Source organism: Acanthopagrus latus, chromosome 8 (assembly GCF_904848185.1).
Source record: "Acanthopagrus latus isolate v.2019 chromosome 8, fAcaLat1.1, whole genome shotgun sequence".
In the NCBI taxonomy this organism is placed as follows: domain Eukaryota; kingdom Metazoa; phylum Chordata; class Actinopteri; order Spariformes; family Sparidae; genus Acanthopagrus; species Acanthopagrus latus.
Window position 1 is genome coordinate 24,080,442 of NC_051046.1, and position 26,259 is coordinate 24,106,700.

At 41.0% G+C, this 26,259-nt stretch overlaps 1 protein-coding gene across 1 annotated transcript; it reads right to left on the reverse strand.

Moving 5' to 3' along the window:
- Positions 1 to 784: 784 nt before the first annotated feature.
- On the reverse strand, positions 785 to 22,723 carry cbln1 (cerebellin 1 precursor). The gene is made up of 3 exons (XM_037105862.1): positions 21,787 to 22,723; positions 20,350 to 20,469; positions 785 to 1,714 (listed from the first exon to the last, which is right to left on the reverse strand). Exons 1-3 carry the CDS (start codon positions 22,042 to 22,044, stop codon positions 1,517 to 1,519), a joined length of 576 nt encoding a protein of 191 aa, XP_036961757.1. The 5' UTR covers positions 22,045 to 22,723; the 3' UTR covers positions 785 to 1,516.
- Between the last annotated feature and the right edge of the window lie 3,536 nt (positions 22,724 to 26,259).

The following is a 26,259-nucleotide window of genomic DNA, read 5'->3' on the forward strand; positions in this document are numbered from 1 at the left end:
ATATATATACAACTTCTTAAGACAGTGTTTTAGCATTTAAAGGCATGAAAACACTGGATATTTTATCTGGAGACTACTGCTCAAGACAGGGTTTTAAAATGTAAAGGTGTGAAACTATTGGATATGATTGAGACAGAATTTAAACATTTGAAGGCATGTAACCACTGTATTTTCTTTCTGAGACCATTGTTTGAGACAATGTTTCAACTTCTGAAGGTGTGAAACCACTGGATATCGTTGACAAGACGTCAGGACAATTTCCAGCCATGTTCGTGGAAACAGAACCAAGTAGATGAAAAACACTGGTAAATACGCGTAACCAGATCATAAGTTCAGCGCTGTCACAGCACTAAATCGAAAACTGAACATAAAGAAGCATGAAGATGACATCAGGAAGCGCAGCAATTCAGTGTATCAAGCATTTTAACATATCCATGGTTTGCAGAAACATACATCCCCAGCATTTATTCTGTCAGTTGGGTTGTACTGTCAGCCAAAAAACAGGTCACAACAGGGTTGACAATCTGAGATAAGTTTGTGTTTGATGCTCATAGCTGGTGAGCATGTTGTTGGCATTAGCTAGTTGTTGTGAGAAGTCAAGTCATCTGATTTGAAGTCAGAGAAGTAGGAAAAGGGTTGTGGTGTGCTTGGATTGATTTTAGAGAGTAGGAGAAATGGGTAGAATAGGGGTAAAAGAGATGTCTCTTTCAAGAACAAAGAGTACTATAAAACACAGCCTAAGGGAATATAAATCTGAAGCTCCTGATTTTGTGATCAGAGTTTAGTGTTTCCCCTATAAAAATTGTAGTTTGGCTTTGGGGTAGAGGCTGATCCAAAATCAGTGCAATTTATGTCTAGCATTTTTTTTTTTTTTTTTAAAGAAAAAAAGAAAAACTACACATATGACCACAGTAAATGGGAGAGCAATTCCTCAAGAAACATTCTTCAAAGCGTATGTTGAGGACAATGAATTAATGACTGAATGAATGATTGTGGAGGAAGGGAGGGGAGGTAACACTTGGGCTTTAGAACACTCTGGAACATATAAATGATCAATTGCGTCTTTCAGTAGAGAATAAAAAAAGTTTTGGCTGTCCAAAGCTGCAGTCAAGCCACAGAGAAAACAAAGGGAGGAGAGGATGGATGAAAGGATGGATGAAAGGAGGAAGGGAAGTGAAGAAGCTGGCCATACACTTTAATGTACTGGCGTCATTATTCCTCTTTCATTTTACCCTTGTGCAATCGTTCTGTGTCGTTCTCTTACATCTCTCTAACACCTCTCATCCTTCCTCTTCCCTCCTCCCTCTGCAGCGTCCCAAACAGAGTCTGTTGTCACATTCCTTCCTTTTTTCTTTTTCTTCTTTCCCATCTCCATCTTATTCACGTCATCTCTTTCTCATGCCCCTCTTCTTCCTCTGTCATCCTTTACCCAATCGTTGTCACGCTCTCTGTCCACCACCAGCTCCTCCTCCTTCGTTTCCACCCCTGCTCCTCCTCCTCCTCTTCCTCTCCTTCTCTACATGGGGAACACCAGGAAGCCAGAGAAGGTGGAGTATTTCCATCCTCCCATTAGGTTTCCTCTCTCCAGTTTGAGGTAGGCCCTGTCTCCCTTCTCCATCTGGATCAGAACACCATTACTGGCCGCCTCACGCGTCACATCCTGGTCGCCAGCAAATGCAGAAATCACTGGCCAGCCGTTGTGCATCAGGCTCACCTGGATAAGGCAGAAGAGAACAGACAGTTTACAGATATAAAAGAGCCAAAAAAAAAAAAAAAAAGCCGACAGACACTCTCCCACACAAACAAGGAAATGTAGGGACATTTCAGGATGATGCTCTCATGGTATATTTTTAGACTTCCAAGTTGAGCTGCAAGATTTTAAAAAATCCTTACGTTCTTTCACTAAGAAACATGCAGAAATTCATGTGGTTATGATAAACAACACAATATCATATTTGCATGGAGCGACTTTGTGCTGTGCAGTCAGCACATTAGCAAATATATCATGTGTACCTCTTTTTTTCATTTACCACATGGCAAAGATTTTACAATGACTTGGGCAGACATCCAAACACACAAAGACACGTAGAACCCACATTGTGTCTGACTCAACAAATGTTTCAATGGGGGAATAACATCCTCTTCTTACAAAGCGAAGTAGCTGTCAGTGATGCTTCCTCTCCCTTTCCAGGCCAGCCAACGTACACACCAGACAACGGCTTTCATCACTTCTCTTTTGAGCAACAGCAGAAATACAAGCCCTGCCTGGATTTGTTTCCCCGGGATGCTTCACTGAGAAAGGTTGTTATGCCACCCCTGGCACCAATGCAGCACTGAAACAAACTGAAATGAATTTTGGAGAAATGTCTGTTTATGCCAGATCACACCTTATAAGACCTGTGAGATTACAGCCTTCCTGTGAGCAAACTCACTGTACCCTCTCAAGGAAAGAGAAACCAAACACAGTTTGTGTTCAGCTGCATTTTTAGGGCTAGTTGTAAATTACAAGACGATGACTACATGTGTCACCCAGATTGCAAAATTTATCAAACATCATCCTCCGGCACACATACTGCATGGAACTATGGCACTTGTGCAGTCTTCTCTTGGCCAAATGTCAGCCAAGAGCAGACCAAATAAACCAAAACTGAATCAACTCCAGATCCAGTCCACCAGAATAGAATGAGCTATTGCCCAGATTTGGGCCATATCTGGTTACTTGTTTCACTCTTAGCTGGCATCTGGCGATGCTATCGCAGACAGCCCAAGTGCCATCATTCCACGCGATATGTTGGCCAAGACGTATCTTGTGTGGGCAATATCTTGGCCAAGATAAATTTGCTATTTGGGTCGGCATCAGGCAGGGGAAAATATACAAACCATTTGTGAGTCAGTTATGTCAGCTGGCTTTGTAAATGTAGGCTTTATTGTTAAATGCGATAATTTGTGTATAAAATTCTATAATGGTAGCAAAAAGCACAAGCAATTCATGCAAAATTAGTGATCTGACAAAAATGTCTGGAAAACAACAAACTAAGGACACTCGAATGTTCAACTGTGTCCCACAACTCCATCAGGCTGTGCACATACCAGTGTTTCACACGCATAGACTTTACATGGACCACCCACTCAGGCATATTTACTGCCACCCAAGAAGATTTAGCAACCTGTGTTAGAATTTCAGGGTTTTTTTTTTATCCATCCAAGAGAATGACTTTCAGTCTCTCACTGTTGTCTCTCAACATTTTGACACCATGTTCTTTCTGGAGTGTCACTATGAAAATTTTCCACATTGCTTAGGTATGTATAAAAGCTGTTGTATCTCCAGGAAAATCATCAAAATCAGGAGACACAGAGTAATTAACACTGCGTTCTGATTATAGTGATCTTTGTAAAGCAGCTTTGAGTTTGGAACAATGTCAAAATTAAAGAACTGCTCTGCTGTACTCTTAATTACTACTAAATATAACAATGCAGTTTAGTGGAATCCGCTAAAGGTGCAACATGGGGAGATGTTGAATTGAAAATGTCTGTTTAAACATAAGCTAGAGGGAGTTTCACACCAAATGACACAACACACAAATTAAATGTAATTTAAAGCAGCCAGCATAAAAATGTTACTCAAACGATCTGCTTCACAACATAGAGCTTCTTTCTCAGCGTAGTCCTGCGTCTTTACCATTTTATAAATGACGACAACGAAGTGTGATTTCAAAGTCTATAGCGACAGTGCTCAATCACACATTGTGCCCCTGTGTGATTGCAATGCATTTGTTTCTTTTCATTATTTACACAGCATACAGGAGTTTTATGACTCATGTTCCGAGTATAAAATACTTCTCTATACCCTGGAAGTAAATAATTATAAAACTGATGCTTACTTATGGAACACAGTCATCAACATCCCATAATTATACACTTATCCATCTCATTTTACCTAATGGTCAGGAGAGTGATAGCGGATGTGTGTGTGTGTGTGTGTGTGTTTGTGTGTGTGTACGTGCGTGTGTGTGTGCAGCAGATGGAGAGCCTGTCAGAGTCAAGAGCTCTCCTGGCCAGGCACTCCTCCTAATAGCAAACTGAACAGAGTGACTCAGACGGTATGCGTGTGAGTGCCTGTGTGCGTGTGTGTGTCGATCTGAACAACCAGCCTGTGAATTTGATGAAAACACTTAGACTGTACTTAAAGTTTTATTTTATTATTTGGATGGAAAGCAGAGATCATGGACACACTTAATTGTCATAATGTTGAGGATGAAGTTGGTTATATCCAAACAAATTCGCTGAAAGAGTGTTTTGTGTATTTTCTCAGTATTTATGCATACGTACATATTTATGTACAGTAGCCATTTGAGGCTAAGATGAGGCAGAGGAGGCGTCACTCTGTATGAGATGAGAGATCTTTGTATGGGCTGTCTGACCTGAACTCCACTACTGTTGAAGACATCTTGCACTGTGGGGAAAATAATTCTCCTCCTCATCCATGTTTGTTCAACTTCAAACTTTTCCATTTGACAGTTTCTTACTCCCTCCTCCGATCCATGTGCTGTTCTCTCTAAAGTCTAGACAATGCTACAGTGACATAAATCACTGTTCCTGGACAAGGAGAGGTCACTCAGGGCAACAAGTTTCACATTGTGCTCGCAGCAGCTTTAAAGTACATTTCAGGAATGAAACTAGAGGATTTTTTGTGGAAAGTCTCATTAATGAAGCAGATGCAGTGAAAATTTCAGTGCATTTGTAGTTCATCCCCGCTGATACATATATAATGCACAATATTAGGATTTTTACATAGAGCAATGATTTCCCAGGACAAAATAATAATTATAACACTCAGACCAGCAATACAATACCAGCCAATGTAACTGCAGTAATTAGTGAAGGCTTCTAACAGTAAAAACACCACTTCATTAGGATCCACCTTGATTAATTACAAACATTACACTTTTAATGAGACTCTTCACTCAGTGAGGGAGATGATGTGTTTTGGGAGGAAAAATCATTTTCAAAGGATTCTCAATCTAATTTCTTTCAAATCTGAGGTTATGTTTGATAACTGCTGAATTATAGCAGTTAAAGGTACACAGTGTAGTTTTTAATCAGAAGGGACACATCCTCACTGAACAATTTTTTATGCCTAACCAAACTAATGAAACAAAATCTCTTATTTTTCATGACTGAATAAAGTGAGTAAACAAACTGACCTTAAAGGACAACACAGATTCATACTCTTTCACTTTGTTTATGTTTGGCAGACCCTGCCACCTTTCTAGCTTCAAACAGTGGTCTGGAGACTGTTTTTTCCTCTGAGAACAACTTGTTTATTCACTTGAATATTTCTTTGTATTGTCAACTAATTTTTATTGTATATATTAGAATTTTGAGTTTAAAAACTGCACAGCGCCCCTTGAAAGTAACTCTTGTGTAAAAAGCAGACTCAGACACAAATGACATTCACCTCGTTCTTGCAACAAATCAAGCAGAAAGACTTAAAGGAGGCCAGTCTAAAAATACCATGTCCTTCTTCCCCTACCCAAAATGTCAAGCTGAGCCCAATATTCCTCAATTACACATGATGGACACTTTGGCCAAAAAGTGTATGTAGACGGGGTAAAGCAAAGACTCCATCTTAGCCTCCGGATATGGAGAAAAGAGATATAAAATGAAGAGGGAAGAGACAGGTGAAACTAAGAGACACTACCATAGATGGATATATGCGAGTAGATAGAAAAGAGAGTAAACGAAAGAGGAGAGGAGGAGGGATTAACCAAGAGGGAGGGAAACACTGACAGAGGAGGGAGACTGTGGGGGATGTGTGTGTGTGGTTCCTGTCCAGTGTGCATGTAATGCTTTCAACAGAGACAGACACAGTAGACAAAGAAAAGCCAGCATCACTACATCACTCTGTTACCCTCAGATACACACACACACGCACACACACAAACAGCAGGCAAAATCCAGCCTCTCACCTACCCGACCATTCAGCCAAGTCACTCAAGTAGAACTTGCACTTGCAAAGTCCCCCCGAATCCACGTTTCTTTTTTCTTCTTCACACTCATGAACTCTCTTTCTTTCACTCAATTATTTAAACAAGTTTCCATTGTTATCTAGCTGATTTAAGCACCAGTCAGAGCTGGAATCTGTAACATCGCTGCGCTGCTCTGTCAGTTACAGTAATGGCTTTCCGGCTTCAGCACAAAAGTCTCTGTTGCACAGGAGTGCTACATTGACTCTGTAAAAACAAGATGGCACTGTTAGGAGTGATTTTTGGCTTTTGCCATGTAGGAAGCAAGGATTATTTACTGTATGAATCCATCAAGCTGCACAGTAAGCAGAGCAGTTCTTCTAATTTTTTCACAAAAATATAGTAGCTCATTCTTCTGTAGGGCTGGGCAGCCCAAAGTAGGCTTGTGGGCCGAATTTGGGCTTTGTTTGCTTTTGGCCCTTGGCTCACCATTAAGTTTGAATTTTTGGGCTCCCCTGTTTTAGAATAAGATGAGATGCTTTAAAAAGGTCACTGTGATCGAAATGTAGCGTTTAACTTTGTTATAACTCTGATTAGAGTCCATGCTTGTGTTGTCTTTCTACTAGCAATTTGACAGCTTTTATACATAACTGCGCAATGTAGGAATTTTCCATAGTGACTTTTTAAATTGAAATTGAAAATAACAATGCTGCTGGTATCTGACTTTTACAAATAGCATCAGTATTAGTATTAAATTTCAAATAAATTACACAAAAAGCAAAAGAAAAAGAACATTTTTGCCAATTTCAGCCACAGGCGCACACACCTGTGAAGAATAAAGTACGTGTTGGTTCTCCCTGTGTGCGGCTGTCTGCCACCCACTCCCACAATCTCTGTCTCAAACACACACACACACACACACACACACACACACACACACACACTGTCAACTACACCCTTACAATTACCACCCATAAATATAAGAGCATGATAATAGGGCTGCACATTGTGTCAGGGCGCAATCGATCTGCATTCATTAATGCATGAGCACCAATTAAGTGGCTGAGTAACAGAGAGATGAGCAGACTAACAGACAGAGAGAAAGAAAGAGAGAGGACGCAGAAAGAGGACACATAAAAAGAGGGAAAGGGGTGAATTGGAGTGGAGAAGGTTCGGTATGTAAATAGAAGTTGGCTGACGTCTCAGTGCAGCACTTAATGCCAACGACATGATGACATCCTGTTATTGCATCATCAATTCATGTCCAGTCGACTGTCTTGACGGGACAATGATACTCCTCTCCATCTTCATCCTAGTTTCCTTTTCTTTTTGTTTGCCTCACTTTCTCTACATCTTATTTTCTTTTTTCCTTTTTTCATTTCTGTCCTTTTCTTTCCTCCCTAGATCCTTCTTTGTTTTCTTTACTTGAACCTCTTAAGCCTCTCTTTTCCTTCTCTTTTTTATGTCTACACAAGCTCTCTCAGGGCTGACTTTTGTAGATAGACATGGTGATGGATACATTCATAATAGTGCATCTGTCTCGGCCCGTCACACCCTCTGTCTTTAAAATGGACAAGTTTCTTCTATTGAAAGTTTCTCCAGTTAGTAGCAAATCTACTGAAGGATCATTCAGGACATGGGTACACAGCAAAAAGCAAACCTCTATCAGGAAAAGAGGTGTCCCTGGGAAAAAAACTGACATTGACACTACTTCATTCTGATGTTTCACAATTAAGGCAAAGGCATACCACCTACTGAAAGGTGCAAAATGTAAGAAATGGACATCTGTCAAATTAATATTCCAAACAAGGGCAGCATATAAGCAGAGCTACCACTAACTATAGCTGCCATTACCTTATTAGCTAATTTGTAGCTAGCGCTGACCTGTACTGAGAGCTTGGAGCAACAGGGGAATGTTTATGTGTTGTTTACTTTTACACTCTCATGTCTTTATGTATAAAGTGGGTAGGGGCTAGCTGGTTAGCATGCTAACCACAATACATAGATGTCATTAACATTAAAATCAAAACAGTTAATCAATCACTTTTGATGACAATTTCAATTATTTCTTTTGTACTTTCAACTACAAATCTTACATATTGCACCTTTAATGTTAAAGGAGCTTCCTGGTGGGTGGTGAAGGTACTGCAAGTTGACAGCCAGAGATCATTTATAATCAGTAACTAAATAACTTTCATTTTAATGTTGTAATGAAACTTGACATTGCTGTAAAATATGTGATTTAATATTTACATAAAAATGAATTCGAAATCATAAAACAATATAGTTTAATTACATAAATAGCTGGTGTGTTTGATTCATTTTGAAGTGGTGGAACTTCTGGCAAATGATGATCAATAAAGCTATAAACCTAAGGGATTAAAGTAGTGCTACTTTTCTTATGTATGTTGTGGGATCTACATCTAAATCTGATGATGCTGGCTACAAATCCTAATTACTCACAACCAGTCACCTGCTGCTGCTGGTTTCAATGGGTAAATTTTCTCGTAACGTGCTTTGCATTTTGGAATAATGCTGCTGCTCATTATTAGAATCTGGAACATCTGTGCTGGCCAGGAGACTTTATGTAGGTCAGCTCTGTTTGTTTATTTGGTGGGTTTGATTCTCGGAATTCTGTTCTTTGCTTGTGCACCCTGTAAGCACATATGCTCAGATATTGTGGCGCTAACTACAAGTACAATTCAGAAATGCAAATACCACCCTGCAGCTCTCTGTGGACCATGGCCGTGTTTTGTAACCATTACTATTAAGCATTTTTTTTCCATTTTGGGCAAAATCTGTACATAAATAGAAAAGGAGGTGAACATTTTACGTATATTCTAAATGTATGAAGGAGATGTTTGTGCACGGTGTGAAAGTCAAAGCTTCAATCTACAACTGCTGGGTGCTCTGTCATGACAGCAATTTACAAGAAAACTTACAAGACGTGTTGTATGAATTCTGTTACCCTTTAAGAACTGTATTTTTCAATCCCATTCAGAGAGTGCTATTGCAAACAAAGATCAGTCAATCTTCTAGTTTACTTATCCTCAATCAGTGCTGCAGCGATAGCCGCCGCGTCTTTGCTTCTGCCAGTGGACTGTGACAGATGTTAATCTTAATAACAGAAAATCTCAGAAAATTATAAATGGAATTTTATAATTCACTTTGAAAAACTGGACAGGCACAAAAGAAATGACTCACTTGTTGCATTGCTGAGAGAGGTTTCACACCAGAAGTTCCAGCCAGAGTCGCCAGAAGGAAATGTTGGCAGTTATTTTTGCAATGGACTGATACGTTCACATTTGTATGTGTCATATCACATTCACATTACATGTTAATGACCTGATTCTCATATTGAGAGGTGGAGGGGATGGTGGTGGCAATACAGCTAGGCTAAGAGGCTGCCAAGCCAGTGACCACAGTTCAAGACTGTGTTTCAACTTTTGCAAGTGCAAAACCACAGGATACTAAGGACACTATTAAGGAGAGCATGGGACAACTTTCTGGCATTTTCGTGGTGACAAAAAATGTTTTTTTTAAATGGGTGTTCTTAACTAGACCTGATATGATATCTCCATCCATGTTTTTTAGGCCAAGAGATGATGTGTTCCTAATCCTGGCAAAGTGTTTCATGTGCCTGAACCTAACCATATCCCAATCACAGCACTGTCACGACATAAGACTGAAAATTAAACCCTAAAGCAATTTAAAATTTCAACATATCTGTGGTTTGCAATGGATGCATGGTCACAGGGCCTTATCTTACTGCTGATGCAAAGCACTGTGTGGTGCAGTGCAAGTGTCACTGCCAGTTTTTAACTGGCACAGTTGTCATCTTCATGCCAGTGCCCACGTTGTGTAAGTAGCAAATGCGCTTGTGCCCACCTGCGCACAGACAAGTGCTGCTGTTTAAATAGCAATGTGCCAGGTCCTGGCATACCTAGCTCTAAAAAGGAACAGCAGATGAAACTCTACTGAATTTCATGTCATGGCCAAAACACACCCATGACTAAGAGTCCACATACAACCCCTTTGCGCCTTGAGCCCTACTTTGTGCCCAGATTATCTGCTGTCTAACATAGATGTAGACCACTGAAATTAATTGGTGATGTGTGTGGAAGAAAACTTGATTTTGCTGTTACTGTATAAAGTCAGTCTTGGTATTGGTATTTCCATATAGTCAGATCAAGCCATACGTTTCCAGCTATAAATTGGTAACTGTACAGACATGTCACAGAAGGAAAATTAAAGATGTGGATACTTAAATTATTGATAGCTGAATTAAATTTAGCTGCATGAGTCTCATGGTTTTTGATTCAATGTCTGTTCGTGTTGTGTCTTGTTTTGTCTTGCATCCTGTTTCTTTGCCCTCTTGTGTCTCCTCTGTCTTTTCCCCTTGCTCCTTGCATGTTTGTCTCCCTCTGTCTGTCAGTATTGTTTCCTTCATTTTTTCTCCCCTCATTATCTCACCTGTCCTCCTCCCTCCTCTCTCCCCACCTGTTCCTCGTTTCCTCATAAGTGTGCCTGTGTCCTTAAGCCTTGGTTCCCCATGTACTCTTTGTCAGTTTGTTGTTGGTGTTTGAATGCTGTCCCCCTTGAGCTCCTCGTGTCTCCAGTCTCTCCTTTTTGCATTTTGATTTCTTGTTCTTTCTAGGTTTGAACTTTGCCTTTCTTTGTTTGCACTTTGTTTTTTTTTTTTGGTCCTTGGACTCTTTTCATTTGTTTCCTTGGTTTCTGTACTTGTTCAGCTTTGTTTGAAATTAAAACTCGCTTTTTGTTCTCCCCAATCTTGCCTCCTTTGTGTCTGCATTTGGGTTCACCTTTTAGTTTTCCCCTTTAAATTGTGATATTTGAGTTTCAGTCTTTGTACATTTTATTAGTAACAACTGTTTTCTTCCTGCGACGGGGAGTCAAAATATCTGCCGTAGAAAAGTCCTACTATGAAAAACTGTCAGAAATCAAAGTTTTAGAATTTTATTTGCTTTTTGTCAAATGAAACCAATGTGAATTTGCGGTTCTCATGGCCTAGTCCTCTCTTCTACTGGTCATTAATGATTTTTTTTTTTTATCTTATTTTATTTTTTGTCTGAGTCTAGAAGGACTTTTGGCTATCTGATTCAATAAGGAACAGCATCATATACAATCAATTGTTCTCTGTGTAAATGGCTATGCAGAAACTGCATCCGTAGCACAAAGTTCAGATAGTTGCTTTGTTCTTGTGCAAACACAGCATGGAATGTTACTGTGCAGGACATATGTTGTACAAACTGTAGTGATTATTAAGAGTTTCAAGGAAAGCAGCTTGTAACTAATTTTAAAAAAATGATGAAAAGAAATTTAGATAACCAGAGCAAAGGTCAGAAGTTGAACTAGTCACATTATAGACCAGGACACAAAAACAGATCTTTCAAACATCACATAATTTGCTTGGCATCAATATTGCCTCGGGGAACAACATCATTAATGTGAGGACAGCCCTGAGCAAAGCCTTCACCCTCAGCATTTCTTCATCAGTGAAAGGCAAAAATCAGTTACCAGACGTCAAACCACAGCAAAAGAGAAAAAGAAAATTCAAATATGTCAGTTGAGAACATCAATGAGCGCCGATGGATCTATGATTTTTAATATTATTTTCATCGATCACACCAAGAAACCAAGAGGGACTAATTATATGATGCTCAGAGAAAGAAAGCTTATGATTGAGCTAAAATAAAAAGGACAAATGCTTTTATATCACTCTCTTCAACAAAAAATAACAAATAACAAAGAAACAGTGTTGAGGAAAATATTATCCTTGTTTCATCACTTTATAAAAAACTGGCATTTGAGAACAAAAGTCAGGAAGACTGACAGAACTTCCTACTTTGGCTGAAATGCAGCTTGAATTCACAAACTGCTCTCTGCACCATCACTGTCTGCCAGGCATGTTTCATGTTGTAGACACAAACACACGTTAGGACATTACATTGACTGCCATTCATTTGTACAGCCTAACACAAACCCTTACTCTAATGCTCACAAATGCATAGGGGGGCTTCATCACATCAACAGGCACTCAACCTGACAAATGCGCACTCATGTTTGTTTTGACATATATGAGGCACTTGTGCACCACTTGCTAAATTAAGCCTTCAGTGCTTTTATTTTGGCAATTGACAGGAAGCATGTAGCAATATTTTTTAGTATTAATACCTTCCTCTTTTAGTTGAGTAGACTTTTGTGAGACCAGCCACTGATGTTGTGTACTATCTACACAAAATTGCCTCTTGAGAACAACAACTACTGACAAATGCTGTTCACGGGAGCTTTGACCTTCATTTCTATAAGTGGGTTGGCTTAATCAGTAAAGTCCTGTGGAAGTTATATCCCAAAATCCATTCACTGTGTAACAACCTGGCAATAGTTTAGATGTTGTAGCAGCTAGGCAGTAGATCAGAAGGGGAACTGTCTTTTGTTCCATCACTGCCTTCAAGGTCTCAAAAGTCAAGTTGACAGAAGAGCGTTGACGTGTAGCACGCACATAGGGAGAGTCAAGCTCGCTCTTGTTACAGCACTATGCTCGTGGTAACACATTTGTGCCTATGGGACTGATGCTGTTCTGTGTGCTCTTATCAAATGTATGCACCTCGTTTTAATGTGTGCAGGTTTTGAGATTAAGTAAATGCCATCTCTATCTTGCCTCTTTTTTAGTGCAGCAGATAAGACATCTCCATCCTCATAAAAATAAAAAATAAAGCATTCAAACATAGATTTGGACATCTTGGACATGACAATGGCAAAAGTAGACACTTGCAGACATTTAGGTCAGTCCTACAATGAATCCGCCTCATCTAATGCTTGCATGACAAAAAACTGATTTTCCCTAGACTTTAAGAAACAATAAAATATTCACATTTTCAGTAATTATTGATCTAAGAATCCAAAGAAAATTCTTAGTGATCAAATTAAAGCCTAAAGAGCAGTTGGCAAGATATGTGATTTTCTCTTTTTGGCCTATTTCTACAGTACTGTTGACTTTCTTTTGTTGGGTCATTGCCATAATTCATTTTAAATAACGATGAATAATCAAAGATTTCTTTCTCTCACACCTCCTCTCTTTCACACAAGTAAGTTCTATAATGTTATGCCAAATTGAGGCAGACTGAGCACAGGTTGATAGGATAATAATAAACCAAGCATCTGGCTTTCAGACTCATTGGGTTATCGTGTGTGTGTGTGTGTGTGTGTGTGTGTCTGTCTGTCTGTCTGTCTGTCTGTCTGTCTGTCTGTCTGTCTGTCTGTCTGTTTCTGCCAGCTGCAGACAAACCAGGTCCGTTATCCCATTTTTTCCTCCTGTTTTCTCCTTCGTTTTAGAGGCAAGAGAACACAGGAACAGATAAGGTGTTTATTTATGTTTCCTTGACTCGCCTCTCGTTTCCCTGCTTCTCCACTGTACAAGATGAACGCTGTTTGAGCCAGCAGCGGGGGACTACTGTATTTCTATTTTTTCTTTGTCATAGCATATTTCATGCTGCTCATTTCTTTCACACTTCCTTCATGTGCAACACATCACTGCACTGCTGCACTGCTGGCCCCTCACTACCAGCAAACACACAGCTGCAGTACGCTGGGAGTGTAGTGACACATATTAATATTTCTTACATTGTCACTGCACTATTTTTTTTAGCTGAGCTGCTGGTCCATACAAGTATTACTGAGGTGGACATAGATCATATTAAAGATACACACTTTTCCATGTGAATGAATCTTTTATCACTCCTGTGTAGAAAACCACTTTCTGTTCTGAAGTCGATGTTATAGAAGAGATAGATAAGAGGATACACCAGCATTAACATTATTTCTACCTTTATATTCTGTCCAATGTTACTTTTGACTGTTGATGTCTAAAAAATCTGAAACTCCCATGCAGGTCTCAGCTGCTCTAAAGGTGGTTAACTTCAAATTTGGAAAAAAAAAATTTAAAAAAAAAAAAAAAAAAGGACATAAAAACATGTAAACCTTACCTTTAGAGTTCCCCCTGTCTGCGACAAAGCACTTACATATTCACTGTACAGATGATTAAGCCGATCACCAGGAGTGGCTCAAGAATATTATGATTATAATTACAATTGATTGATTTTGAGCCTCTATGAGTGACCTGTAGTTGGCATTTTGCTGGTCATCGCCAGGTAAGTAACCTCCAAAACAGGGTTAAAAAGCCTACAACTTTCCTCCAGGTTGTTAGAACTGAAGAAGCCTCTTGACAGAGCTGAAACATCTTCAAGAAACTCAAACAAGTCCAGTTGCCTATGATACAGCACTTAGAATGACCATTACCTGGATGACTGAGAACCTTCATCAACATTTTTAATGATTACATCAAACGTGACACATGCCATTATCGCACTCAAGAAGCAAACTGTTGCACCTGGGTAGAGCCGCACCATGCAGACTAGAGAGATCACAGTTTTAGAGGAAGAGAACGTCTCTGCAATTTGCAATGCATGTTCCACAAATGTTCTAAGAGGAGAGAGAACAATTTTATCAGAGCTACTGATTATTAAACTATCAACTATCAACTTTTGCTCACTACATCTTAGCCTTTCTAGCCCTCAGGTGTGCATATACTATACGTCAGTAACTTTTCTAAATCTGAAATTATTGGTTATCTTATTGTACAGGCCATTGGAAGCAGATAATAATTAATTATCAGTATCAGTAGAAAAATACCTATCATGCATCCCTAGTAACATTGTCACATTACAAAGTACTTCATAACTTTTCTCTAATGCTCCATACCTGTTCTGGCTATTGTGTGATATGTAAAAACAGAATAATGCTAAGATCATCACTCAAGTGAGGTACGTTCATCAGTAACTGGGAGCCACTGTGTCACAGTGTCAATCCAACGTCTCCATGCTGCTGTCACTGTCATCAGGCAGCATCAGACTTGCCACTGCAAGGCTGCTGGATTTGTCCATAAGGTGATTTTACTACATGTAGTAGTAATTTTAGTATTGGTTATGTTAATTCTCTTTTTCATCAATTCTCTCTGGCTGTGCTACACCCAATGAAACCTCACCAACTAAGTGAGTAGTTTCATAGTTCAGTAATAGGATCTGAAGCACCGTCCTGCCCACCAGTGAAAATGACCCATGGAGACTGGAGTCACATTTGTTTCTTTCCATGTAGGTCAGTAAAAGCTTCACTGCAAGGTCATGTAATGTGAGTCTCAACACACAGTGTTACATGAATAGGTATTTACTGTCACTCAAATGTGTCTCCGTAGACACAGTGAAAGACATATCGACATGCACCAATCTGACACAGCAGTGTCACAATGATCATCCATGACAAATTAAAACTACAAATCCTCTCTTAACAAACACAGATGTTTTATTTGTTTTTTGAAATTATTATATGTGTATAAATGTATGTGTTCCTCTGGCTATTTTTGTGTTTAGCTGGTGTTTAGCAGTCTGTTGGCTGAAGTGGAAAGCTAATCAGACAGTATTAAATAAACTGTTTGATGATTTCTGAGGAGGACGTCTAGGAGGGAGAGCCAGGTCTCAGTGGTTATATACACCTATCAATCTTTAAACAGTGTTTTTAAAACAGAATTCATCAACACATTAATAAAGCTGTGCTTATACGGTGTAAGCACTCTGCGACAGCACCATAGCCATTTAAATCAGGGAACAGCCTTAACAGTCACAGCATTCATTACAGATCATATAAACAATAAAACTCTATTACATACACTGAAAACTTGCTTGTATTTATGTTTTATAATAAGCATTCACTTGCCTTGTCAATTACTTTAATTGCAGAGTCTTTATGTGGTTCACATGCAGTGAAACAATCCTAAGTGCTCCATTTAATAATATTTACTTCATATAATTCTGCCCTCGGAATGACAACTGCTGACAAGCCAATCACTTCAGGTAGCTAATAAAGACTACAGGAGTCATTGTGGATATTTTTTCTGGAAATGAAATCAGTGACTATGGAAATGCTCCTCGCTTGTCCTGTTCAGAATATCCTACCACCCACATGTTGATATGTCTATTCTAAGATTCTGCTTAGAAATACCAGCATGATTCATTTTCATTTTTTCCCACTACTTAATGTTCATATGCATATCAAATTAAATGGCTATTGATTAAGTAAAGGTAGAACCTTTGTGTTTCTGAATGCACCGAATACTGACCCTTTGGGCTGGTTGGCGGGCGAGGCCACCGACACAAAGCGTGAACATCTGATGATTTCAGATTAAGACTTGATAATCACCTGTCTCACAAAGAGTTCATTTAAATCAGAGCATATGTAGTGCACTAAGTAAAGTAGAGCTGTCTCAAACGATTATTTTTCAAACGATTAATCTAGCGATTATTTTTACGATTAGTTGACTAATCTAACGATTAATTTAACGTTACATGACCAAACAAAAGTAACGTAGTAACTGTAACTGTTATTGGTAACTTATTTGAGGAAAAAATACCGCAGTTGTAGGCAGAGCAGCGTCTGTCCTCCCGACTGTCCTACCGACTCTTCGTCACATTGCTGCTCAAAAAACGGTGTCTGTCACTGGCAAAAACCTTTAACTCACTCAAGTGGTTGTAGAAATCACCGCAATGGTCAGCCCTCCCAAACGAGACTTCAGTGAACTTTCCCCCAGAAAACAGCCTCCGTCCCTGCGAGTGACAGAGTCACGCAGCGACCAGTTTGCTGATGGCGATTGTGTAATTATGTATTTTAGCGGATGTTTAGGGGGCCGGGTTCTCAATCACTACACAATATAAACGGTCCATGGGTTTAGATTGACGGGGGGACACCTGGGAGACACACTGACGTCATCATCATGACGTGTACCGTCACGTCTCTTTAGGAGCCGCAGTGCCAGCTTTCTGTGTGAACTACAAGGCGGTTCGTCTTGACTACAGCAGTGCTTCGCTCTGTGTGAATGACCAACGGCGAAGAGTTGACGAACTGCCGCTGCGGCGTTAATGCAGCATCTCTGTGTGAGAGGGGCTATTCTCAGCCTTTGCAGGTACTACCACTTCCTGTTTGGGACGACGCGTTGACGCAAATTATTCATATCAACAAATTTATGTCTTCGATTACCTCGACTACATTCGATGCATCGTCCCAGCCCTTAAGTCAAGACATATTTAATAAAGCTAATGCAAAACACATTTGGATTTCAGCATGGCATAACTGTAGTGAAAATTTATTGGAACATTTTGGTAATGCTCAAAATCCTCATTCACTCCAATTAACTCCAATTACTTTGCATTTCGAAACAGATTGTTCAGCTTGCTATTTCTCAGGAGGGAAATATCTCATTAAAATATGGGTCGACCCCAATAACCCAGATGAGACAATAAAAACGGGTGCATTGTTAACCAATGTAAAAACATAGACTGGCAATGAAAGAGCCGAAAGGATTCTGCTGGTGTGAGTTCAAATGTAAAAAATAATTCCTTATGCCCCAAAGGGCAGTACGTAAAAGGTAAAATCTTTTATCATCAGAGTAGCCTGCTATCAACAGCTTGAAGCAGTGCCTCCAGGTCTTCTACTCTTAACAGGAAAATGAAAAGTTTAATACGCAAACAGCATGAGGTATTTCGGATGTCTTCCTTGTGTGCCTTTCACCCCGACAAAGCAGCTGTGACCCGAGGCTTTATAAATGTCATTTCTGAATGCTCAAAACACCATTGTAAAATATCACTTATTCATCAAGCTGAATGACAATAAAAACTATTATGATAGTCCACTCCACACTTTAAATCTCCTGACTGATTTTTTTTCCTCTTTCAATTATCTTTCTAAAATTCAGATCCACTGCACTACTCTCAAATAATACCAACACCCACTTAACAGTGAAAGGCTGATTAGTAATAACAGGACTGTCTGCTTGTGTTTTGATTTGGTTTGACTTGCTGTGAAGCACTCTAACAGACGGCACATTAACCCCTGTCTTATCCTTCAAAATAAGTTCCAACATACAGTACAGTACAGTACACTAATGTGGAAAAAGACGTGTTTTCTTTAAAAGCCTGCCCATCAATCCAGAGAACAGCTCACACTGTTGAGCACTAATATTGTTTTTATTGCTGGTCTTTCTGATCTGCAGGATCTCTGTTCTGAGCTGTAGGTATGAGATGCCCACAAACAGAAAGGACATTCATCTGTTTCAATTTCCTTTCAAATACAAAGTGAGTAAAATAGAGACATGTCGGAATAGGTTGCAAATGAAATGAAACCCTGTAACAACAGGAAGTGTCTGATATGTAAATCTGAAGTGCTTTTCATAAATACTGTAAGAACGCTAACCATTAGTTGAAGTACAGGAGCACAGCAGATGGGTGGTGTTTTGGCTAGTGTGGTGGAGTCCCTCTTCAGATCACTAAACGCACTGTATTTAATTTGCAATACTTGTGTTTAATTACCAGGCGGAAAGCAGAGAGAAGAGGTAGGCTTGTGGTGGCTTTTTGACACCCACATCACCTCACAGATAGATGGATAGACAGAGCCCTGCACAGGAGAGGACTGATGGGAGCTGGAACAAACTGTTTATCCTTCCCTTTGTACAACTACCCAGCATCCACTGATCAATAATTACTCATCATGTCCACCTATCTCCTCTTTTTACTTCCTTCCTACCCATCCCTTGTTTTTCTCTAACTTGGCCTGCTTTTTATGTATTTCTGCACCTTTTCAGCTCTCCATTTGCCTTTCCCATTTTCCACTGTCGCTATACTTTCTTCTTTTCACATCCTTCCCTCCATTCCTTGTTCCCTTGTCCCTCTGACTGTTTTACATTTCCTCTCTCTTCCCATCCCCTCCATCCCTACCGCTCCCCTTTCCCTGCTGTCTCTCATCTCTTGCATGCACCACAGTAGCTGCCTCTAAGGCAATCAAACAGTGGGAGTTTTCAACACAGCAGATGTGCTGGATGGATGGGAGGATGAGTGGAAGAGGTTGAAGGTGAGTGGCGCACAGGCTGCACACTCGGAGGAGAGAGGACAACCTACACCTGCATGTGTGTTGTATGTCAGGAACATGACACGACTCGGCTTTTTTCTAACATAAAGCTTAAAAAATTCAGTTTGAAAATGTTATAATTTAAAAATGTGGAGGGCTTTGGAGGGTTTAACCCAACAGGACTTTGCCGGTGAGGGATGTATTCACAAGTCTGGTTGTGGAAGTCATCAAAATGACAGTTTCTGTGTTCTTCCCTTTTAGTCCCTCTTTTACCGTCTTACTGCTAATGACGTCTCACAGCCATACTCCAGTTTTATACAGAGGAAGCAGCACAAACATCAGTGTAAATGCGATGTGAAGGGCATAATCACCATTGACGGACTTAATTAAATCACAGCCATGGGTGAAGTTTGCCATCCACGGCCTATTTGCGTTCAGTCACACAAAGCTGACTGGGATTATGTGCCCTGGCTTGATATAACTTTTTCCCCCCTCGCACATCGCCCGCGCGCCCTCCTTGTTGTTGTTATTGTTGTTAGTGCTGCCGCCATACTAATTAATTCAAGACTCCAATAATAAAGTATAAGTAGCAAAACATAATGCCAAAGCCCCAGGGAGCCGACAGCATAATTACACAACAGTTTAATTTGCAAGAGATACATTGTAATTAACGCTGTGTGGCTTGTAAAGCACTGTCACGTGCGTGTAAAATGCTAGAAAATGGGCTTAAGACTGTTCAAGTGCCTCCTATCAGTTGACACATCAAAAGGATGCGGAGACTGCATCTGAGGCGTGGTGAGAGCCAGTTGTTAGGATGAAAGGAGAGCTGGGATGGGGTATACTGCAGGCGGTGTGCGAGAAACAAATAAGTGGAAAACATGTTATTTCTACATTAAGCCCACATGAGTGTGTGTGTGTGTGTGTGTGTGTGTGTGTGTGTGTGTGTGTGTGTGTGTAAGGGAGAAAATTAAAAATGCCTGTCTCTGTTTGCTCTGTTCAAAAATGTACTTCATGTTTTAATCTCCTGAATAATCAAAAACCTGACTCAGCCTGCTGCCTGCTCTCATGAAGGCAGGCACAGAGAAAGAGAAGGGAGCGTCGCTGTCCATGGTGCTGGAGGAAGGGGGCCCTCCTCCTGCTCACCACAAGCATCCGCCCCCGGTCCCCCTGCTGGCTTGCACGCGCCTGATTTGGCTCCGTCCTCTGTGCATGTATTGATTAATTATGATTGGGCCGGCGGGTGGCGAGCGACTGGCTTTCATCTGTTAACGCCCGCCTCCGCCTCGTCGTCTCCCGGGGATGACATCTCAAACATCTACAAAATGACTTTCAGAGCTGCTGAGATTCAACTTTTATGAGGCGGGACAGCGTGGGTGGGCCAACACACACACACACGCACAGAAAAAGAAGCTACCTGTATAGTTTGGCGGTTGTAGACTTTCACCACGTGGAAGTTAAAACTGTAAATCCCTTTGCGCGGCGCGATGAAATTACTTCTCTCCTCATCAAAATTCCTCCCAATGTTTACTAGAACCTAGGAAGGAAGAAAGGAAGGAAAAATTTAATTGATATAATTGCATTTTCTTTTTTCTGTCAGTCACAGTGTCTGCATGAAATATTTATTGTTATTAGAAACACACAACATTAGCAGAGAAAAAGCAGAGTCTGCATATTTACTTAATATTTTGATTTATTCATTTAAGTCTAATTTTCTGAGACATAATCAACATATCTATCCCATCTGTCTTTACTTTACATTCCCTGGAATTAAAATGGAGCTTTTTCTTTCTGATAAAGCGCTCCACAGGGCCCCTCCTCAGGTCCCGGACCACACATTCACAACTGTGGCGGAATAAAGCTCTGCTTTTATCCAGGCTTTTTTCTCTCTCTCTCTCTCTCTCTCTGTCTCTCCCTTGTCAGAACTCCCAAACTTTATGCGCAAGGAAACGAGAACGTAATCAATCTTTCAAATGAAATTCTCAATTATGCATTTCTGCATCCAAATGTCTGGTTTTATGGACGAAGGCGAACTGTGGCGTGTAATTGAACGGCAGTTTGAGGGAGAATTAACCTTTAGCGGCAGGCGGGTAGGACCTCGCCCTCACGACCTGCCGTTACTAAATTATTTGGCGAGATGTCAGCTCCCATATCCCGTATTGTCGGCTCGAGAAAAGTTGAAATATTCACAAGGATTGCCTACCAGGTTATACTTACCCGACCACTTTGGAAAATGCACAACCTATAAAAAGAATCGTCGCCGAGTCGGATTCATTTCCGCTCCACTTTGAGTTATCTTTAATGGAGCTGCTCTCTGCTGTCCACGCGACGTGCACCAGATGCGGCTGCGCTCACGTCCAGCCGCTGGAGCTGATATCCACAGCCTAATTCAACATGCTTTAATCGAGTTTTAACACAACATTCTTCCAGTTCAACCTTAACCGCAGGGCTTTTTTGAAAGCAAACAAAAATGAAATAGTCATTTTAATGCTCAATGGTGCACATTATTTTTTTTCTTCTTTTTTTTCGGGTGCTTCTGTAAATTATGCGATATTTTAACACAGCTCCAGTTCTTTCTCCTCCACCGGTTATAGCTGCTTTATCACGCAGAACGCACGCCACACACGGAGCACCGGACTATACACACCGTTCGAAACTTTATATGTGCGCTGATCTACATCATTCCTTCATCAGGTGGTGTTCCGTCGAAATAAAACAGACTTTTAAACTGACAAGACTGGCTACAAACAGTTACAAACTTAACCTGCTTGCGACTTTGACTACTATGTTCTGTTATTGGTATTTTTACAAGAGAAAATAAGAGAAGAAAGATATCATATTTTGTTTCTCCTACCCGGTCGAAGTAGATGACCATGGTCCGGTTGCTCATCTCTGAAGGCTCGTGGTTGGTGTTCCGGACTGCGGAGAACGCCACCTTGGCGCTGCCCGAGCGCACCGAGATCCCGAGCGCCGTGCCCGTGGGGTCCGAGGTCGGGTTGGAGTCGCACACCACGAGGCACTTCCCCTCCAGGACGATTGGTTCCGTGTCGTTCTGAGCGCGAGCCGGGCTCGCCGCGAGCCACACGGCACTCAGCAGGCAAAACGCCAACATACCGGGACAGACGGGTGAACTTGTTCGGTCGTCTTCACGCCTCAAACCGCGGGTCTATCCCCCTCAGAAAGTAAGGTAGCAAGAGTTTCCCAGTGTCCCCACGACGGACCGTGAGCAGGCTTCTTTTACAACTAGATAACACTCCGTGTTTGGGGTTTAATTGGCCGGCAGCTGACACGTTGTCCCTCGCGGAGTCTTTCGGAGGGGGAACCAGACGGGTTATTTTTAGGCGCCTCTCCTTTTTGTTCGAAAACCAATATGTCACCTCCGTGTCTCCGGTCGAGTTGCGAGGGTTTTTTTGTTTTTGTTTTTTTTTTTTACCTGTTCTTTCCCTCTTTTTGCACTTCTCAGCGGCGTCTAGCGGGAGTCGGTGGTGCGTAGGGGCCCTGGACGAGTGACAAGGCAGCAGAACTCATAGCGCGCGGGGGGGAGCTCCGTCTGCTCTCTCTCGCGCGCGCTTGAATTATTGATATGTGAGATATGAGAGTTTGAAACACAAAAGGCTCGCGAGGAAGGGACGCGGCGCGCGAGCTCAAGATGCTCCCGCCCTGGTCCTACTCTTTTTTTTCTTCTTCTTCTTCTCTCTTTTTTTTTTTTTTTTTTTTTTTTTTACAAAACCCGGTAACGGAGACCCATCATCGGATTAGCGCGTGCGCGTCTTCGATATTTTCCAATCACTGCTGCCGACCGCCCTCCTCCCGCCCCGCCACTTTATCTCTCTCTCTCTCTCTCTCTCTCTCTCTCTCTCTCTCTCTCCCTCCCTCCCTCCCCTCGCTCCTTCCTTGCTTTCCCCTCCCCTTGTTTCTGACATCTATCTATCTATCTATCTATCTATCTATCTATCTATCTATCTATCTATCTATCTATCTATCAATCTGTCTGTCTGTCTGTCTGTCTGTCTGTATAACTCTATTTATCTTTCTTTCTATATGTCAATCTAATTCCCCTCCCTCACATACCATGCTACTGTATCTGTGACTCATGACACTCATCTCTTTGCTCCCTTTCTTTTCTTCCCACCCCCTTCTTGCTGGGTGACCCAAACACACACACTTTGCCTCTCAGCAGCTCACAGGTGAATCACAGAAGGCAGCAGCGGTCCTCATGGAGGAGGAGCATCACCATCATCAGTGAAGCAGAAGACTGTATGAAAACAGTGTTGGGAAACTGCTCTGCAACCAACAAGGAGTCTTGTGTATGTGTGTGTGTGTGTGTGTGTGTGTGTGTGTGTGTGTGTGTGTGTGTGTGTGTGTGTGTGTGTGTGTGTGTGTGTGTGTGTGCGCGCGCGCACGCATGTGTGTGAATAACACATTGAGATAGGTAAAAATCTAATAATGTAAATGTTTGAAGAGGGATTTCACTAAAGCTGCAAGCAAGCAAAAACAGACACTTAGGTTAGGTACAATCATTTAAAAAAACAAGGCTTTTTCCTTGTGCAGCCTCATACCACGAGAAGCTGCAGCAATGCAGAAAGCGGAAAATGAGGACCACTGGGAACCAACCAACAGGGACACACAAACACAATGAGAAGGGTTTACCCGGTGTTAGAGTTGAAATGTGATGCAGCAGAGACATCCAGACTTATAGGCCCCTTGGGACAAGCTCCAAAACCACTGTGTCCTACACTTCCGATAATGCAGCTTGTTTGCATCTTTTATTAGCATCAACATTCCATACTTGTACTTTTGAGCAGCTTTTCAGTTTTCAGAGTTCACAGTAACTGCGCAACTTACTTATATTCTTATAGTTATTTTCTGGGGCTTAAAGTTTACAAGCTTACAAGGTGAATTTATTTGTCATTGCACCAAAGTGCAAAGACAAAATTTAGCTTAAGCTCCTTGGTTCTACATAGGAGTAAAACAGTAGAAAACAAAATCAAACTATTTTGTAGAGTGTGGAACCATGTGTTGAGGAGCCTCACAGTTTGGGGAATCAAGATGCTCTGCAGTCTGGTGGTACAGCACTGGATACTTATGTATGTTTTTTCCAGAAGGCAACAGGATGAATAGACTGTGGCTCCGGCAGGTGCTGTCATTTAGTATCCTTTGGGCTCCTTGCAGATGTCTTACTCCACCAATGTTGCTTCTGCTCTGTAGATGGCTACACTGATGTTTTGGGCAATTTCAGTGACCAGCTATAGAGCCTTCCTGTCTTTGGCCCTGCACAGTCCATGCTAGTTGTGTTGTTTCCAGTCAGGATACTTTCTATTGCTGACAAGAATTTAGCCTCCTTAAGTTTTCTTAGAAAACAGAGCCTTTTCCTATTTACCAGGTTGTGTGATGATCATTATTGGTCCTCTGTGATCCCCAGGAACCTAAAACTGTTCACCTGCTCAACATCAGCTCCACTTATGTAGATGGGGTGTGTGTCTTTGCCTTCCTTCAGCTCTCTGGTTTTGACATTGAGCAGTAGATTGTTCTCTGATTTGCTCCCAAAGTGAACTCTCACCATTGTTTATAATGCGTCTGATGACTGTGGTGTTGTCCACATACTTCACAATAGAGTTCTCATGATGTCTGGCTGTGCAGTCATGGGTGTACAGTGTGAACAGCAGGGGAGTGAGCACACAGCTCTGGGGTTCCCCGATGTTTAGCATTAACATAGTTGTCCTGTGAGGAAGTCCAATATTCACTATACTTTTTCAGTTTAAGTGTGGTATCTGTTGGTTCTAAAAACATGCTACGCCATTTTTTGTGTTCACAGGTTTTGGGGAGTACCCACAATGCAATCAAGCCAACTGAGTGACATCACTGGAGACAATTGATCAGATTGCATGTGGCTTCCTCTGGAGCCACAAAAAGGCTTTATTCAAATTATTTCACAAATGCAGAAGTGGAGTTACCCTTTGAGAAAGCTCCCTGCAGAGCCCCACTAGGCGTTGTGCAACTGTTTCACAGCCACGGCAGTACTATCCATTAATAGTAATTTGACTTTCACATGTAAAGTGAGCACACTTCCTCTGAGTCCGGAGCGTTCCTTTTTTCTCACATTAAGTTCTGTGAAAAGGTGTAATACAATTCTGATGTAATCCACCAAGTTGAAACCATCAGCAGTCCCTTTGCTTCACACCCTGTCTTTAGATATTAGATGATCAACAGTTGTGTTTTTAGTTGTTTTTTTTGTCATCACATTTTTTATTTTTCCAATATGTGAGATTAGGTTGAATTTGACAAAAAAAAATCATCAGCCGTTTAATGGTGATGAATACATTAAATTATAAACTCATTCAAAACATCAGGTATAAATGAGAAGAATACAAAAAACTGCTATAGAAAAACAACGTAGCCTAATAGGGTGAGAACATTTGTACACAGTGACTGACATTATTTCACATGGCACATCATCAGCTTTAATGATTTAGAGTTTGGTGACTCTGAAGATGAAAGCAAAGAGAAATGTTAACACTATAATAACAATCATTAAATAAGGCTACATTTATAGTTAGTTAAACTATAGTTAATAGTTATTTTACTGTTAACAAACACTATATGAATAATTTGTTAAGCTATTAAAACATCAGTGTCAACTTTGCATAAACAATTGCTTAATAAATGGTTTATAAATCACTTTGTTATGTATGTAGCTAATGTTTAATTGACTACATGTTCATGATTTATTAATGAGGTTACTATAAATGTTTGTGTTGAGCAGTGGAGCTTGGACAGGGACAACAGATTGAGTTTTTGTTTGCCAGCCCAGTCCTCCTTTGGTCTTTTCTCTCCTTGACACTGTGTCTCATTCTTTTCCGTTCCTTTCTCTTTTCTGCCAGTTCTTTTTGCCTCCCTCTTCTCTTCTGTCAGATTGGTCCTTCCTTCTCTCTTCCCTTTGCTCCTCCCTCCTTCCTTCACTCCATGTCTCCATCATTCTGTCCCCTCCCTCTATATCTTTACAGGATCTTTCCCTCCTGGTTTCTTTTCTTTCGTCTCTCCCTGTCATTGTCTTTCTCTGTTTCCCCCCTCCCCACCCCCCTCCCTCTTGCAGTTTTCCTCCCTGTCTCCACGTTGCTGTTTCTCTCTCCCAGGGGTTTCCTTCAGCCTCTAATACAAGCTGACGGTGAATGACAGGCCAAAAGGACTTCTCTCAGATGCAGGTTGCAGGGGACGAGCCGCATCTACTCTCTGGCTCCCTCTCTCTCTTTTACATACACACACACGCACGTGTGCATGCGCACACACACAGGCACAAATACACACTCGCTCTCTGTCATATGCTCAA